The sequence below is a fragment of the Glycine max genome, chromosome 5 (genome assembly GCF_000004515.6).
Source record: "Glycine max cultivar Williams 82 chromosome 5, Glycine_max_v4.0, whole genome shotgun sequence".
NCBI lineage: Eukaryota > Viridiplantae > Streptophyta > Magnoliopsida > Fabales > Fabaceae > Glycine > Glycine max.
In genome coordinates this window covers 7,484,931-7,500,757 of record NC_038241.2, presented here as the reverse complement: position 1 = coordinate 7,500,757, position 15,827 = coordinate 7,484,931, and the positions used below count along the sequence as shown (strand labels likewise).

The 15,827-nt window shown below is 35.5% G+C and overlaps 1 protein-coding gene and 1 long non-coding RNA gene across 2 annotated transcripts; both read right to left on the bottom strand.

Moving 5' to 3' along the window:
• Nucleotides 1-5,452: 5,452 nt before the first annotated feature.
• LOC121174959 (uncharacterized) lies at nucleotides 5,453-6,416 on the bottom strand. The gene is made up of 2 exons (XR_005891772.1): nucleotides 5,813-6,416; nucleotides 5,453-5,733 (listed from the first exon to the last, which is right to left on the bottom strand). It is a non-coding gene; the product is annotated as an uncharacterized lncRNA (long non-coding RNA).
• Nucleotides 6,417-9,673: 3,257 nt separating this feature from the next.
• Nucleotides 9,674-14,459, bottom strand: LOC547883 (tobamovirus multiplication protein 2A). The gene is given in 7 exon segments (XM_014775521.3): nucleotides 9,674-10,055; nucleotides 11,226-11,435; nucleotides 12,038-12,111; nucleotides 12,202-12,289; nucleotides 12,435-12,534; nucleotides 13,382-13,684; nucleotides 14,302-14,459. Coding segments are annotated over 6 exon segments (810 nt in total). The 5' UTR covers nucleotides 13,612-13,684; nucleotides 14,302-14,459; the 3' UTR covers nucleotides 9,674-9,947.
• Nucleotides 14,460-15,827: the final 1,368 nt, after the last annotated feature.

Sequence of the window (15,827 nt, the reverse complement as noted above, 5' to 3'; positions counted from 1 at the left end):
TAATTTAATTAGTAATTTCAAATTCAACTTTCTTGAAAACACATGCATTAAAAATTTGGACGAAAGACTTAGTGGTATACAATGTTTTTACTTGACTCAACTCATTAATCAGATGTTCAGCTTGATGTTTGGTTACTGATATCCTTTTTTTTATGGTAATATCTCCTTTCAATTTGGTTACTGATATCATTGTAAGAAAATGAAAACACACGCATACAAATTGTAAGAGGAGAAAAACCATCTCTCTTATTGCAAAGAATCAAGATGGATCTAGTAAAAATAAGGAATGAATTAAAAATAAAAAGAAAATATGTACTAGAAACTAGCTCGCAAGTTTTTTTTTTGAATACATGTATTTTAAATTTAAATAAAATTTAAAAATATAAATTAAAAGAATATATATAAATAAAAGAAAAAGTATCACAATGATCAAATAATCAAGAAAGAAAAAATATAATAGGAGAAGTCCTTATTGTAAAGAATGTAGATTTATTTTATAATATAAGAATAAATAAAAATATACTATTTTTTGGAATTGAGGAATGATTTGTAGAAATAAATTGTGCGAATCAAGCATTAGTTTGACATATGTTAAAATTTAAATTTATGAACTACATAAATTTATAAATTAAAAATTTAATATCAACAAGTAGATAAATTAAGCTTAACAAAAATAAAAATGATAACGAGTAGATACACCCAAATATAAGCATCTTAGGATTGGTGGCTTGCCTTTCTCTCTTGAAGCATTGGCGGTAGCCATTTGTTTACCTTTCTTTCCATCAAAGTATGACATTAGATAGATTAGATTAGTTGATAGCTTCCACCGATAAATAAGAAAATAAATAATTAATAAATAGTTCTTAAAAGTGCCACCTTAACTGAAACTAATCCCACTTACTGCCATGCAAAATTGTTGCTATTTTATCCATTGCAACAACCGTCCTAGTTATCATAACCTTTCACTCAAGTTTTGATATTACCATGTCTTGCTCTAATTTGTTTTTTTACCCATTTTTTAATCAGCCGTATTAGATATTTTATAGAAATGTAACGTAAGACTATAAGGCCTTGTTGGTTACAAAATCATGCATGCTAGTATTACATTGGGAATTGCTAGGGGCACCCAGCAACATTGCTCCCCAGCAATTTTTTAAAAACTCAAAAATGCCCCTGTACATTTTCCTTTTATAAAAATTTGTTTTTTTTTTTCATTCTTCCTTTTTGCTTTCTCTCTCCTGCGTTTCCTTCATTTTGGTGCACGTTTTTTCCATTTTGGTGCGTTTTCTTCGTTTTGGTGCTTGTGTTGTGCGATTTTTGTCGGTGCTGGTCATGCTTGTGTTCTGCTTTGGTTTGATATTTGTCAACTAAGGTATGTAGCTGCTTTTGTGTGGTTGATTGTTTATTTTTTATAGTAGAATGGTGTAAGCTTTTCAAATTCGACGCAAAAAATTTTCTTCCGGGGAAGACATTACAACTGCGGAAGAAAAAAACTTGTTCCGTGGAGTCTCGCGGAAGACGTCTTCCGTGAGTCTCCACGGAAGAAGCTGTCTTCCGCAATTGACATTACAACTGCGGAAGACTGCTTCTTCCGTGGAGTAATTCGTTTTATGATTTTTTTGTTTTAAGATTATTTTGAATGTTATTTTGGTTAATTCTATTTGTAATTTATGTGAAACAAAAATATATTTGTTGGTTGAATTGTTGATTTTTTTTGCCTAGGTTGAGGTATTTTTTGGTTAAATGAGCTTTGTAGGTTATAATTTTGGTTAAAAGTTGAATTTGGTTATGTATATGTAGATTAAATATTTGTGTGAGGTTGTCAAATGTTGAATTAGTTTGGTATTGATAGTTTGTAAATTTTTTTGAGTTGCTATATTGTTCAAATTATTTAGTTGAATGTTGAATCAGGTGATAGTTATACTTTGAATTAAGATGGACGAAGATCAATGGGCATATTACAGTGCGATGTCCGAAGAAGTTGATATGAATTTTCAAAATGAAGAAGATTGTGGTGTGAATGAAGCACATGTTGATTGTTCAGATGCTTTTAATACTTCTCAGGTAATCATGTCGATCAGTTTTAATTGTTTGGTCTAATGTATGATTTGTGTAAAAATTAATATGTCGTAGTTGTGTCCTAGGTCTTTGAAACCCGAGAAGATGTTTTGAAGTGGGCTCGAACGGTTGCTCATGAAAATAGTTTTGTTGCAGTAATTATGAGGTCTGATACATATACTGGCAGCAGAGGAAGAACTTCATTTGTCTTAATTGGGTGTGAAAGGAGCGGTAAGTACAAGGGTAGGAACAAAGAATTTGTTAGAAGAGACACAGGTACTAGAAAATGTGGTTGTCCATTTAAGATTCGTGGAAAACCAGTGCATGGAGGTGAAGGTTGGACGGTGAAGCTGATATGTGGGATTCACAGCCATGAATTGGCGAAGACCTTAATTGGACATCCATATGCTGGGAAATTGATAGATGATGAGAAGAATATCATTGCTGATATGACGAAGTCGAATGTGAAACCAAGAAACATCCTGTTAACGTTGAAGGAGCACAACAGCAGCAGTTGCACCACAATCAAACAAATCTATAATGCAAGAAGTGCATACTGTTCTTCAATCAAAGGAGATGACAGTGAAATGCAACACCTAATGAGGCTCCTTGAACGTGACCAATACATTCATTGGCATAGATTGAAGGATGAAGATGTGGTGCGTAATTTGTTTTGGTGTCACCCAGATGCAGTTAAGTTATGTAACGCATGTCATCTTGTTTTTTTGATAGACAGTACCTATAAAACAAATATGTACAGGCTCTCATTGCTTGACATTGTGGCGGTGACACCAACCGGGATGACTTTCTCTGCTGGGTTTGCATATCTGGAGGGTGAGCGCGTGAACAATCTTGTATGAGCATTGGAACGGTTTCGAGGCCTTTTTTTAAGAAATGATCGCCTTCCTGTTGTTATTGTCACAGACAGAGACCTATCCCTGATGAATGTTGTGAAAGTTGTGTTTCCGAAGTGTAAGAATTTGTTGTGCAGGTTTCACATAGACAAGAATGTGAAGGCAAAGTGTGAATCGCTTGTTGGTCAGAAGAATGCTTGGGACTACGTAATGGATAGCTGGGGTAACCTGGTAGATTGTCCTTCGGAACAGGAGTTCCCTGAGCACCTTCAAAGGTTTCAAGTAGCGTGTTCCCCATGGCCAATGTTCACTGACTACGTATGTGAGACATGGATTGTCCCATACAATGAGAAATTTATCTTGGCCTGGACGAATAAGGTGATGCACCTAGGCAACACAACAACAAATAGGTATTTAAATGTTTTATTATATTAGTCAAGTTTCTTTTAATGATTGTTTGGAACATTATTGTTATTAATTTATCTTCTCTATTGTGTGTTTTAAATGTAGGGTTGAATCTGCCCATTGGTCTTTGAAGAGGATATTACAGAATAGTGTTGGAGACCTCTGTAGTGTTTGGGATGCAATGAACAACATGATGACGCTGCATCACATTAAAATTAAAGCATCATTCGAAACAAGTACGCATGTCATTGGTCATGTTTTTAAGAAAACCTTATAAAAGAGGCTTCTTGGAATGGTGTCAAGGTACGCTTTAAATGAAATTTCGGTTGAGTTTGAGCGCGTACGTTATTTGAAAGACAATGTGTCTTCTTGTGGGTGTGTCTTGAGAACCATGCTAGGTATTCCTTGTGCATGCGAGCTACAAAGGTATGAGGATTGCAGCATCCCACTGGATGCAGTCCATATGTACTGGAGGAGACTTAATTTTTCAGACCAGGGGCTATGTGAGGCCAAAGTGAGCATCAAGGAAGAGATGGACAGAATATATAAAAGATTCGAGGAACTTGATGTTTGTGGGAAAGTTACTTTCAAGAGTAAACTCCGAGAATTCGCGTTTCCCGATGAGACCTCTATGTGTCCTCCTCCAACAAAGGTTAAGACGAAAGGTGCCCCGAAAAAGGTAATGAAAAGAAGTGAAAGATCGACAAAGCGTGATCCATCTTATTGGGAGTAAGTTGATGCTTATCATTCGGTTCAAAACAGAAACACCTCAGTCAGACCCAGTGCATCATCTTTTGCACCACTGAAGCCAGGAAGGATGATCCCCATGTTGGATCAATTTCCGCCATTTATGCATGGTTTCATTGGGGATGTTGTTGATGTGAAAGCGGATGGTAATTGTGGATATCGGTCAGTTTCCGCTTTGTTAGGTATGGGAGAAGAGTGTTGGGCCATGATGCGTAATGAATTGATTAAAGAACTTGGCAAATGGTCGCAAGACTACATAAAGATCTTTGGTGGCACGGAGAGATATGAACAACTGAGGTTGTCCCTACACGTGGATGGGTTATCCAAGGTATGTGTTTTATGCTTTTTATTTACATAAGTAATGTTTACATGACTGGCACGTGTATTTGTTATGTGATTTAGGTTAGTATGGACAAATGGATGGATATAACGGATATGGGATATGTAATTGCGTCAAGATATAATGTAATCCTTGTATCATTGTCACGACAACAGAGCTTCACATTTTTTCCTCTCAGAAGTCGACCACCGGCTGATTCTGCTGCGCACCGCATAATATGCGTCGGTCATATGTATGACAATCATTTTGTTCAGGTCCATTAAAAATTCGTTTACTCAAATAATTTCAATTATTGAATGTGTTGGTTTGTTTGTTTAACTTATTATTGTAATTTCACTTACAACAGGTTTTTCTGAAAGATCGTTGTCCCTTACTGCCTATGGCGTTGTTGTGGTCAAGCAATGCGTATCCGGAGGCAAAACAATGGCCAACTGCATATGTAGGTAGAATGCAACAATACTTAAGCCTAATAATAATTAATACAACACATGTAGACCTAAGCGGACACTGAACTTGTAATATTTATGTATGTATATGTACATTGGATTTATGTTCATGTAATTAATCAATTGTTCTGTGAACAAGTGTTACTGTGTCAAATTGTTATATTTGTGTTAAACTGAATGCTAGTTATATGTTTCTAATAGGTAGAAAACCAACTTCTTTGATTTTTGGTGCCTCCGTTTGAGGTGCGATTCGATGGAACGGGACACTGCTTTTATTTTTTTTGGGTTCCTTGACGTGCAAACATGCCAAATAGCGGCCTTGGACAGTCTCAAATGGCTCCCACATAATTTAAAAAAAAGCCCGAACAAGGGTACTTAGGCATGTTTCTAAAAGGCACAAAACCAATTTTTTTTATTCTTTAGTGTACGTATATATATGGTTAAAATATATAATTTCAGAATAGTTATAAATGTTAATATTTAAATTACAAATTATTTTATCTTCTTTATTTTATATATTCAAATGCCATTATAAATGTGACTCATGTGTGTGGTTTATATTTAAATTTCAAACCATATATTTATAGAGAGACAAACAAAAATCATAAATGATGTAAGTAAATGTGTTTTATGACATACATAAACAAATACAAAAATTAATAATTTAAGTATAATAAAAATATAAATCCTAATCTATGCGGCGTCTCTGGCGCGGCCTAAGACTTCCATCTACGGTGTCACCTCTAGCTCTCCTCAGACAACGAGTCATGATGTCATGTAAGTCAGTGCCCTCAGTGACCATCCTGAGGTTGATGACCCGCTCCAAATCCTTAGCAATCGCTCCTAAATCCTGAGCCATCCCCTGACATCCTTCGTAGTGAACCTGTCACAGTCAAAATAACAAAGTCAATATCACATTTTAAAAAAATTTAAATTATGAAAACTACAGAAGTTATGCTTACCACTGAATGCATAGGGAGATCGGTCGCGACTGAAACCTCGGGGATGGGTGGCTCGACGAACTCCTCATGATGAGGGGGAGGCAGATGTCTCGGCGCAACAGTCTCCTCGGTCCGCGTGACAAATGGGTGCTATATCCGAAAAAACTACTCCATGTAGTCTGGCGCCACCTGTCCAGGAACTACACAGAGCTCCTGTGAAGGCACCAAATGGTCTGAAAAATGTAGCCACCGGTCATCTATATCATCACCCGTCAAAGAATCACAAACCGGCGGCGGAGGGACCGTCTGAAGGTAGCCAAACTATCGAAGAACCCGCTCAGGTCAAACGTACACCACAATCTGACCCCATCTGAGCTGGCCGGTGTACGACGATATCAAGTCAAAGGCCCTGACTCCCCGGTGCTCACCATTGGGCATCCAGCACACGTCAGTCACACTCAGGGCATCCAAACGTCTCCGATACGGGGCTCCCTTGATCCCCGTCATATGAGCCTTACTCGTAAGCCACCTGCAGGCCCGTGGGCTCCCCTCATCATAAGCATCATGAACGACGGATGTATGCACTGTAGGAAAGTGCTCGTATATCCAGCACTACAAACACATAGTCAACATCAATACAAAAAAAAGAGATTCAATGCTACTTTAATTTAAATTATCAGTGATAATACGTACATGGAGAAGTGTAATATAACCGCCCAGCTACCGTGTAGAGGCCTGCGACGCGTCATTCAGATGGTCGTACATGTGGACTAATGCAGCCGCTCCCCAGGAGAATGATGTTTAAATTCATGTGGTCGTACATTTGGATCATGTTTAAATTCTTTTTACAGCTCAAACATATTAACACTTACCCTTCTCTCATTAGTAACACAAAGCCCAAGATGAATGATGAGTGGTTCAAATCATGAGCGGATCCGAAGGGGGGAAAAACGGCCTAGAGGATCACTTAAAAAAATTCCCACTATTTTATCTCTATCTAACACATTTATTGTTTTCAATGAACAAGTTTGAGTTCCATATTGCTGTTGGTCTAACAATCAGAGATTGGATTTAAGTTGTCTTAATTTATATGATATTGTGGAGTGTGTGCATGTTCAGAAGGAATTCCAAAGAAAAGAAAAAAGCTCATGGCACTTTCTAGGTTTCTTTAGATCAGGGAAATGTGTATTTTATATGTTTTTGTTCTTTGGTTTTGTATTTTCAAGATTGCTATCTTGTTAGCATTCAGTGTGCATGCGTGCTTGATTGTAGCACTCTCATTAGCATCAACTATGCTTGTGTAAGTGTCGTTATACATTTTTAGTGAATGATCAATTGATCTTTTGACAAAAGAAAAAAAAAAGAGGAAGCATTTACATAAAAGAGATGGAGAGCAGTAGATTGATGCTTTCAATTGCCAAGCTTATAACATTGCTTAGATAGTGTAGGTATCAGATTAGACAAATTTGTTTTTAATATCAAAAGAATTCCCATTGTAATTGACAGGTTGCAGGCTATTAGATTAGATTAGACAAATTTCTTTTCAATATCAAAATAAATTTAGAAACAGAGTAACATAGGAACTTTGTTTTCTTGTCTCATATTTTTTCTTAATTACAAGTCTAACAGTAGTCTAATAGTTGCATATTGGTATCCTAACTTACCTTTTTTTTTCTTAACCCTCTCATTCATCAGGGAAAAAGAATCCTAACTAATCCACATAATTTATGCAGTGTATACAGTCATTTATACATCCTAACCAAATGACAACAAATAACAATTCAATTTAGACATCCTAACCAAATGAAAGCAAAATACAATAGGTGATGCATCAAAATTAGGGAGTTTGTGTAAGTTAAATACCATATACACTTTGTAATAGCAAATAAATAAAAAATAATAATTACTAATATCAATAAATTGGTGGTTCAGACAAAATTTTCAAGAAAAATATCCAAAAAACACCAAAACATGCTCCGCGAAAGAAGTTTCGAATGTTCTTCGACGAGAAGGATAGGTAGCTTGCGGAAGAAGGTTCCATAGGTTCTTCCGCGACCAGGAAATGTTGCCTGCGGAAGAAGGTTCCGCAGGTTCTTCTGCGAGATCCGCGGAAGACATAGTTCTTTCGCTGGATCCCGCGGAAGAACCTTCGGAACCTTCTTCCACCAGAACCCGCGGAAGAACCTTCTCCCTTTTCTTTCGCAGGTTCCCGCGGAAGAACTCCTTCTTCCGCTTCAATATCCAACTGCCCCTTCCACATGCGTGGAAGAAGGTTCTTCTCGCGGAAGAACCTTCGTCTTCAACCTCAGCCACCACACATCACTCATGTCGTCTATCCTACGGCCATTAACGCTTCCAAATGAAGACACGAGGTTAGAACACTAACCTGGATGGCGGAAGAAACGAACAAAGCTAGTCAATGGAGGATGCCAATACCTGTGGAGGAGAAGAAGGGAACCAAATTTCAAAGTGCGGAAGAAGAAGCTTGCCATTGTATACACAGAAGACGAAGGAAGAAGACGAACCTTTTTGGAAGGAAAGAGAAGAACGAAACCAAGGAAGAAGAAGCTTGCGGGGAGGTTGCTGGGTGCACGGGAGAACAAGGAAAGCACGGAAGAAAACGTTTTTTAAAACGGAAGAAGAAGAAAATGTTTTTTTTTTAAATATATTAACTTTTATTTTTTAAATGAAGGATATTTTAAAAAGTTCATTCAATTGCTGGGTGCACCTAGCAACAGCCTATTACATTTTGTGATAAATTTTGCTACACTCCAAAAACACAGTGATAACTTCAGAAAGAAGCGTGAAATTAAACCCAGAACATTTGCCCAAAAATGGCCCATAAGAACCTAGACAAGATGCTAGTCATCCCAAATGGCCCATGATATTGAAAACCCCCTTCAAAGAGACTCTAATTATCTCTACAAGCTTCAATCTTTTTAATCCTTAATTTGAGGATTAATTATACTTAAAACTTTTTACTTCTTTCTAAGAATGTATTTGTGTGAATTGAACTTAAGTCATCTCTCCTTCTCACTTTCTCTTCTACAAGCATTGTTCTTCCATATCCTCCATTCTTTTCATGTAATATTTTGCACCTCCATTGCTTCTTTTCCGACAGCATTCCATTTTGCCACGAATAAGACAAAAAAACTAGTTCATGTTATGTCAACTTTGTTAAGATACAAAACAGTCATAACAAAAACTTCCAATGAATATTTTGATAAAATTTTGACATTTTCGTCAAGGGTATTTTTATCAACAACAAAAAAGTGAGATGGGAAGTTCGAAATCGTCAGTATCATGGGCCATCCCAAATATATAAACCTCTATAAGAACTAAACAGCCATATAATATATTACAGTATCGCAGAGCTGACAGGATATTTTACGAGATATTTTACGAGACTTAGGATTGTGTTTGGAACCAAGGAAAGAAATTTTATACTTTTATTATGGAATCCACACATTTTACACTATTTTAATTAAAAAAATCTTCTATTTTGATTCTCTAAAACAAACACACCCCTAGAGACATTATTTTTACTAAACAAGATAAAACTAAACATTTTTTATCATTCAATAACAAGAGAATTTACAGGAAAAAATATAAATTATTAATACAAAATAGTTAGATAAACTTTCTGATCATGTACTGTACGTTATTTACATCTCACACTACCCTACACCAGTTTAAAGCCACTAGACTTGCACACAAAAACATCAGGATGCAGGTGGTACTGTGGTTTGTTGTTGGTATATTTGAATTTGTTATCCAATATTCCCATAGACATACACACGACACAACCATCAATTGACACCAATTCAAAATAAGGAAAACAAAAAGCACTGGTTTCCAGCCAAGAATAATGACATCACACCATAACCAAAAACAACTTCATTTACTCCAATACATTATGAACATAACAAAGAGAAATAAATTCTTATGTTCACTCGGCAGAATGTTACACACAACACAATGAAGATGTTGCTGCCATGTCATGAAAAAAAAGTGAAGGAGATCCAGTAAAGTGTGAATGATACACAAACTAAGCAAAAGGAAGAGTGTTTTCTGACAAACTTAGACTCGAGCCATTTTCCCACAAAAACAATCATTGAAATTCAATCTGCTGTGGTTTTGGAGAAATGCAAAGTGATCACATGATGGCACAGCGGCTTCCTTCTTCAGTTGGCTGAGAGTTTACTTGCTGGTACCTGTGTGATTCTGATGGGTTGTACGTAAATTCTGAAGTATCCAGCCCGTACTGCATAAGGAGCACTATCAGTGTCAGATGGCCACATACAATTTCACAATAAATTGTACACAACAAAAGTAATAACGTATGTGACTTTTCAATTATCTCTTCAGCAACAATTAGTGATGGTCCAAAACAAAAACAAAAAGTAACTAGTAAATCAACGATTCAGATGGCAAAAAGACAGTTATTGCAAGAAGTCTCATGCACAAAAGGATATCCGGCTTTTCATGACACCAGGGGACATAGGTGATGGGACAAACAGGTTCAGCATTCATGAAGAAATGAAGTCGACAGAAAGATCTATATATTTCCAAAGGTCTCGTGAAATTCCTATATTCGAAATGGTGCTATTACAATGATTCTATATTTGCAGGAAAATGCAAAATCTTATTATAATCAACAAACTTGTCAAAATGCTAAAACAGTTCGTTGCTGGAAGAAGATTGCAGACCATCAATCTATTGAAAATAGTTTTGCTTTCCAACCAAAATAATTTTTTCAAATTTGATAGAGGAATGAACAATCTGAAAGTTTTAATATGAAACACAAAAGAAATTCAGGAATAGAATTTCATGCTTAGGATGGTGCAATCAGTTTAAGAAGCTGTTAAAAGCTTTCACTGGAAGTAAAAAAGTTAATATGATTTTTTCTTGTTTCCCGACTGTGAAAGGTAGTACACTAAAAGCGGATCAAATTTAAACACTTAGGTTAAAGCTGCAATATTTATTCTTTAGTTTCGAATGATGTTACTTCTAATTATAACTTTAATTTAACATGCAAACAGTAAATGGTAATTACTTAAAAGGCTTCAATGAAAACTTTATCCACTTCTTTTTATTTGGTTTAACTTTTAGTGAAAGTTAGATTACTAAACAGGAAAGCAAATTAAGAAAGGGGTCAAGCCGTCAATCTATTGCAAGTGACTGAAGTAAGTGCCCTAGAGACAATGAAGTATCACTAAATTTGAAGAACATTATTGGGGAGTTGAGCCTGCTAACAGTTGAGGTATTTTTGGAGGGGAGAGAGTATATGCAATCCACTTGTTATGGAAAAACACAAGTGAACAATCTCCTTGTTCCAATAGGGCTGTGCCACTGGTTATAAAAGCACAGTTAAGACAACCAAAAGAAAATTTCCCCATAAATATATAAAGTGAACAGAGCAAAAGAGTTGCACCTTCTCCCTCATCCGTGTACTCCAAGCATCATTTCTGCTTGGACGCTGATCAAGTGTGCCAGTTGCTGGTGCACCTGATACTGGGCCTGCTGGTCTGTTGAGCAAAGGCTGACGAGCTTGCTGCCTTGGATTAATGTACTCTTCATCGCTATCATACTCTGTTGGCCTATTTGCAGCCCTGACAATAAGAGCTAATACAAAAAGAAGAGCCTGCAATTCCATAAACAACAATTGGCACATCATATTCATAGTACCATGTACACGTCTAAAGTTGTTTTATAGTTGGTCTCTCCTCAATCCCAGTGGTAGGTAAGTGGGGTTCAGCAGGAGGAAACCTTTCCAAGATAGTGAAGTACTTTTGAGAACTAGAAGCTATAGTGTTAAACCACATTAGAGCAACTGATATACTAAGGCATCTCACAGGCACTTTGTTTTCACAGTTTCATAATTAAAGATCACTGAATTGGTCAAATTTGCCTATATTAGCAGTATTTGTACTACATTTCCTCTAACTCCCACGATCTGTTAAAGGTTTCTATCTATGAAAAAACAGTATTTTCCTAATCAAGAAGTCAAACATACTAAAAACATGGTTATCATATAGCAATTCAATTCAAACTGTGAAATGCAATGCTATTTTTTTTTGTAATTTTTAAATCATATTGAATTGTAAAGAGTCATTTCTGGAAGTGATTATTTCACTGTAGTACTTGCACATATTCTCTGTGGGTACACAGACAATGAAATAAGCATGTCCATGAAATAACACTGCTTTTTTTTTTTAAATGCCGATCATGACTGTTCTTGCTTACCTCAAAGATGACAATTCCAAGAGCAACCCATCTCAATGTGTTTACACTTTATAAACATGCATTTAACTGTAAGTCTCACAACAAAATTGTATGTCATAACTGAGTGTGTGAAACAAGATTACAAATATAACTTCTTGAATTTCATATCCTAAATTGCCAGTGACAACTTACTTCTTTCCAGCTTTTGTCAAAAAATATAAAGGCTGCACATCCCAGCTCCACTAAGATCAACAACAACACTAAAACAGAATACTTTGTTGGATTAAGGAAACTAATATCAATTCCTTCAAGATTAATACACACATAGACAGAGAGAGAGGAAGAGATGCTTCATCTCAAGCTGAGAACATTAAATTTTGCTTGGCTATGTAATTATAAGACAATTTTAGAAGGATACAAAGCTCAGGCAGCACCCATTCCGTGTCAGAGCTGCAATACAACCGAAACAAGAAATGACAAAGAGGACTGCACCAATTCCAATAAATAAGTAAATAAACCTGCAAAACATGAAAAATACACAATCAGTAAAGGACAGTGTACAGACAATTTAGTTTGAGCTGTGTCAATGTCTTTTTTATAAAACAATGCACATGTGATAAAATTCCACAAGGGTGAATGCAGACAAAAGCTATCAAGGAGAAAATACTACATGCGTTCTATAATTAGTGATTGTCTTTGTCATGCAAATACACAGATGTCACCAGTAGGCCTAAAAATCATCAATACATGTGGAAGAAATAAAGGTTATTTCAAATTCATAACTCGTGTAGCAATATCGGAAGTGAATAGAGCAAATATATTAGAAGTTTGCTTTCTTCAACATTAACAACAAAACAATCAGTAAGGTACCAATTGCACCATATAACAAAGGATGCTTCCAACTATTGCATAACCACAAGTAATTGGTGAGCCATTCTAAAAGCTCAACATAGCTTCTCTCACTGAACTTGACCAGATTGAAAGCTTAAGATATTGACCATGTCACTGAAACTGATTGCAGAGGTTTGATTCCCATGAGCTAAGCAAATCTGGTAGCAAGTCCCAATTGCATTTCACTCATAGTTGTTTCTAAAGCAAGTTGGAAAGATATTTTTTTGTTATTTGTTTACTGAATCTTAATCTTAGAGATACAATGGCAAACAAAATTGAACCACCCCACCACCCCCACAAAAAAAAAAAAAAAAAGCACAGGTGTTAATTCCAGCACAAATTTAACTTCAGTTGAGGAAACTAACAAAAAAAACATAATTGTCTACTTTATATCATACAAAGCAATCATTAATCAATACACGTTACTCATTAGATACGCCCCAAAAATTGGCAGGAGAAGAGCAGCATTCATACCAAGCCTTGGGCAAATCATCTAAAAAACTGTTGGACAGAGACACAGCCACTAGCATGGGTCGGCCAAGTTGAACTAGAGTTTGATCATCACCGACAGTGAGAGTATTATCCGGAGTTTTATTGTATTCAACAAACAGATAAATCCCATAGCCGACCATGGCCAGACCAGCAAGGGTCAATATGAAGTTCAAAAGCTTCAAAAGGCATTCCCAGCATCCCCTACAAGCCATCCTCCTCCACCTATAATCGCACTTCAATCCCTCAACCAGAATTCAAAATGGCGGCCAGTGCCCAATACGTTTTCTGCACAAAAAAAAGCCTTTTTCCATAAACCATCACTAATAACCGGAAACAAACCATCATAGCAACAATAAGACCACAATTCAGGTTCAATTTCAAGACAGATAAATAAACTTATGCCCCATTTACTACCTTAATAAAAAGAACCAAAACAATAACAACTCAAAGTTTTTCAACATACACATGAATTTAACATCAGGCATTCCAAAAGAAAAATAATTGGCCAGGTCAATTATGCAGGCATATTCAACACCTAACCTTATTTTCATCAATCTTTCTTCAGAAACCCACTAGAAAGCCTAAAAGGTTCTGTTACTGGAACTCTTTATTTGTTTTATTGGGTGTGTGAATATTCAATACAAACTACATCCCCAATTTTTTTTTTTTCAAAAAATTGATCAAGTCGCTTCGAATGCAATTGACCAGAATCTCCAACAAAATCTAGCTCATACAATCATCAAGATGAGAATTAATTGAATCAAAAAGATATACATAAATTGGCAATCCGGATTAAAAAAACAAAGTGAAAGGTTTTCAGTAATGAAGAAAAATAAAAAAGTGAAGAAAATCGAAAATGTGGACGAGAGCTACGATTGATAAAAAAAAGTGCAATTACTCACAAGATAGAATCGACGATTTCTACAGTAATCGATTCACGAGTTGCGAAGTTGTCCTTTTCCTGAGCCTCTTCGGATGATCATTCACCCACCGAAACCAACGCATAAAGGTAACGCTGACTCACTGAACAGAAAAGAAGAAATGGAAAATAGAAACGTAAATGACATTAATGCCCTTCTCTGTGTCATAACGCTAAACGACGTTAGTTTCCGATGTCGTTCATATGCACACTATGATTTGACATTCACGCACAACTATTCTTTTTTCTTTTAAATCACATGTATCTTTTATGAAAAATAATTCGATCATATTTTTCTTTTGATATGTATCCAAAATTTGAAGTCAAAAAAATCTCTTATTAAATTGAAATAACTCATATTTAGTGGTACAACTAATTAATTTCGACACAAATAAAATGTTAAGCAGCGACTTAAATATATATTTTTTAAAAGAAAATTTAATTATTAATTTTTCTCTTAGAATCCAATTGAAACAACGTGGATTGACGATTTTGTCCGTGTTTATATAAAAATTGTCACGGGCTATTTTGAAATACAGTGATGACTTTAATGCAATTAGCTTTTTCTAAGATCTTTCAAGCAACTGATATTTTTAATAGATTTTTTTTTAATTATAAATATTTATGTAATGTTCGAACTCAAAATTTTATTTAAAGGGAACAATCCAATTTTATTTAAAGGGAACAATCCAAGATGCACCTGTTGAGTGTCGTGAATGTTCTGTTAGTGATTATATTCGTTATCATTCCTTAAAATATAATCAAATTCTGAGGCCATTATCCAGAATGTTTTTTTTATAAGATTATCCATAATCTCAAGCAACGCATATTTATTTATTTTTCCTATTATGCTATAAAGTTTTATTGCTTACCCACACGTGTAGGAAGCATAATTGAATCAAAGCTCGCGGGCGGTGGGATTTGTGGTGTTTTCCCTGTAACTATGTGGGCATGTCCCAATAAGATTTTTCTGCAACCATGTGGTCCATATTCGTGAGTTGTAATATGATTATGCTTTATATATTGCTTTCTTTTCTTTTTTGTTTTTGTATCACTTCGTAATTTTTTTAAAATTTTCATTCATCATATTTTGTAAAAGCGAAATCAAGATAAAAAAAACAACAGCCTTGTTTTTTTTTTTTTTCTTTCTTTCTATTTGGTTGTTTAAAACTATACAGTACACACCCATAACCGGTAAGTCAATCAAGAGTTTCCTAGTGAAAATAGATAGATGTTATTTATATTCCCTTTTTGCTCTTTACATCTCTCACTTTATTTTTTCTTTTTTTGCTTTCCTCTCACTTTATTTTGCAGATTTTACTGTAGCTTTCATAAAAGGATGTTTTTATCAGAAAATATCACAAAAAAGAAAATGGCAAGCAAAGAGAAAAAAAGGAGGTGTAAATAAAATGGTTCATGAAAATAGTCTATTCAATCCGTCCAACAAAAGTCATGGTTTCTAAATTTGTTTTGTTGCGCAATTGCCGACATGAATAAATTTTGAGTGTT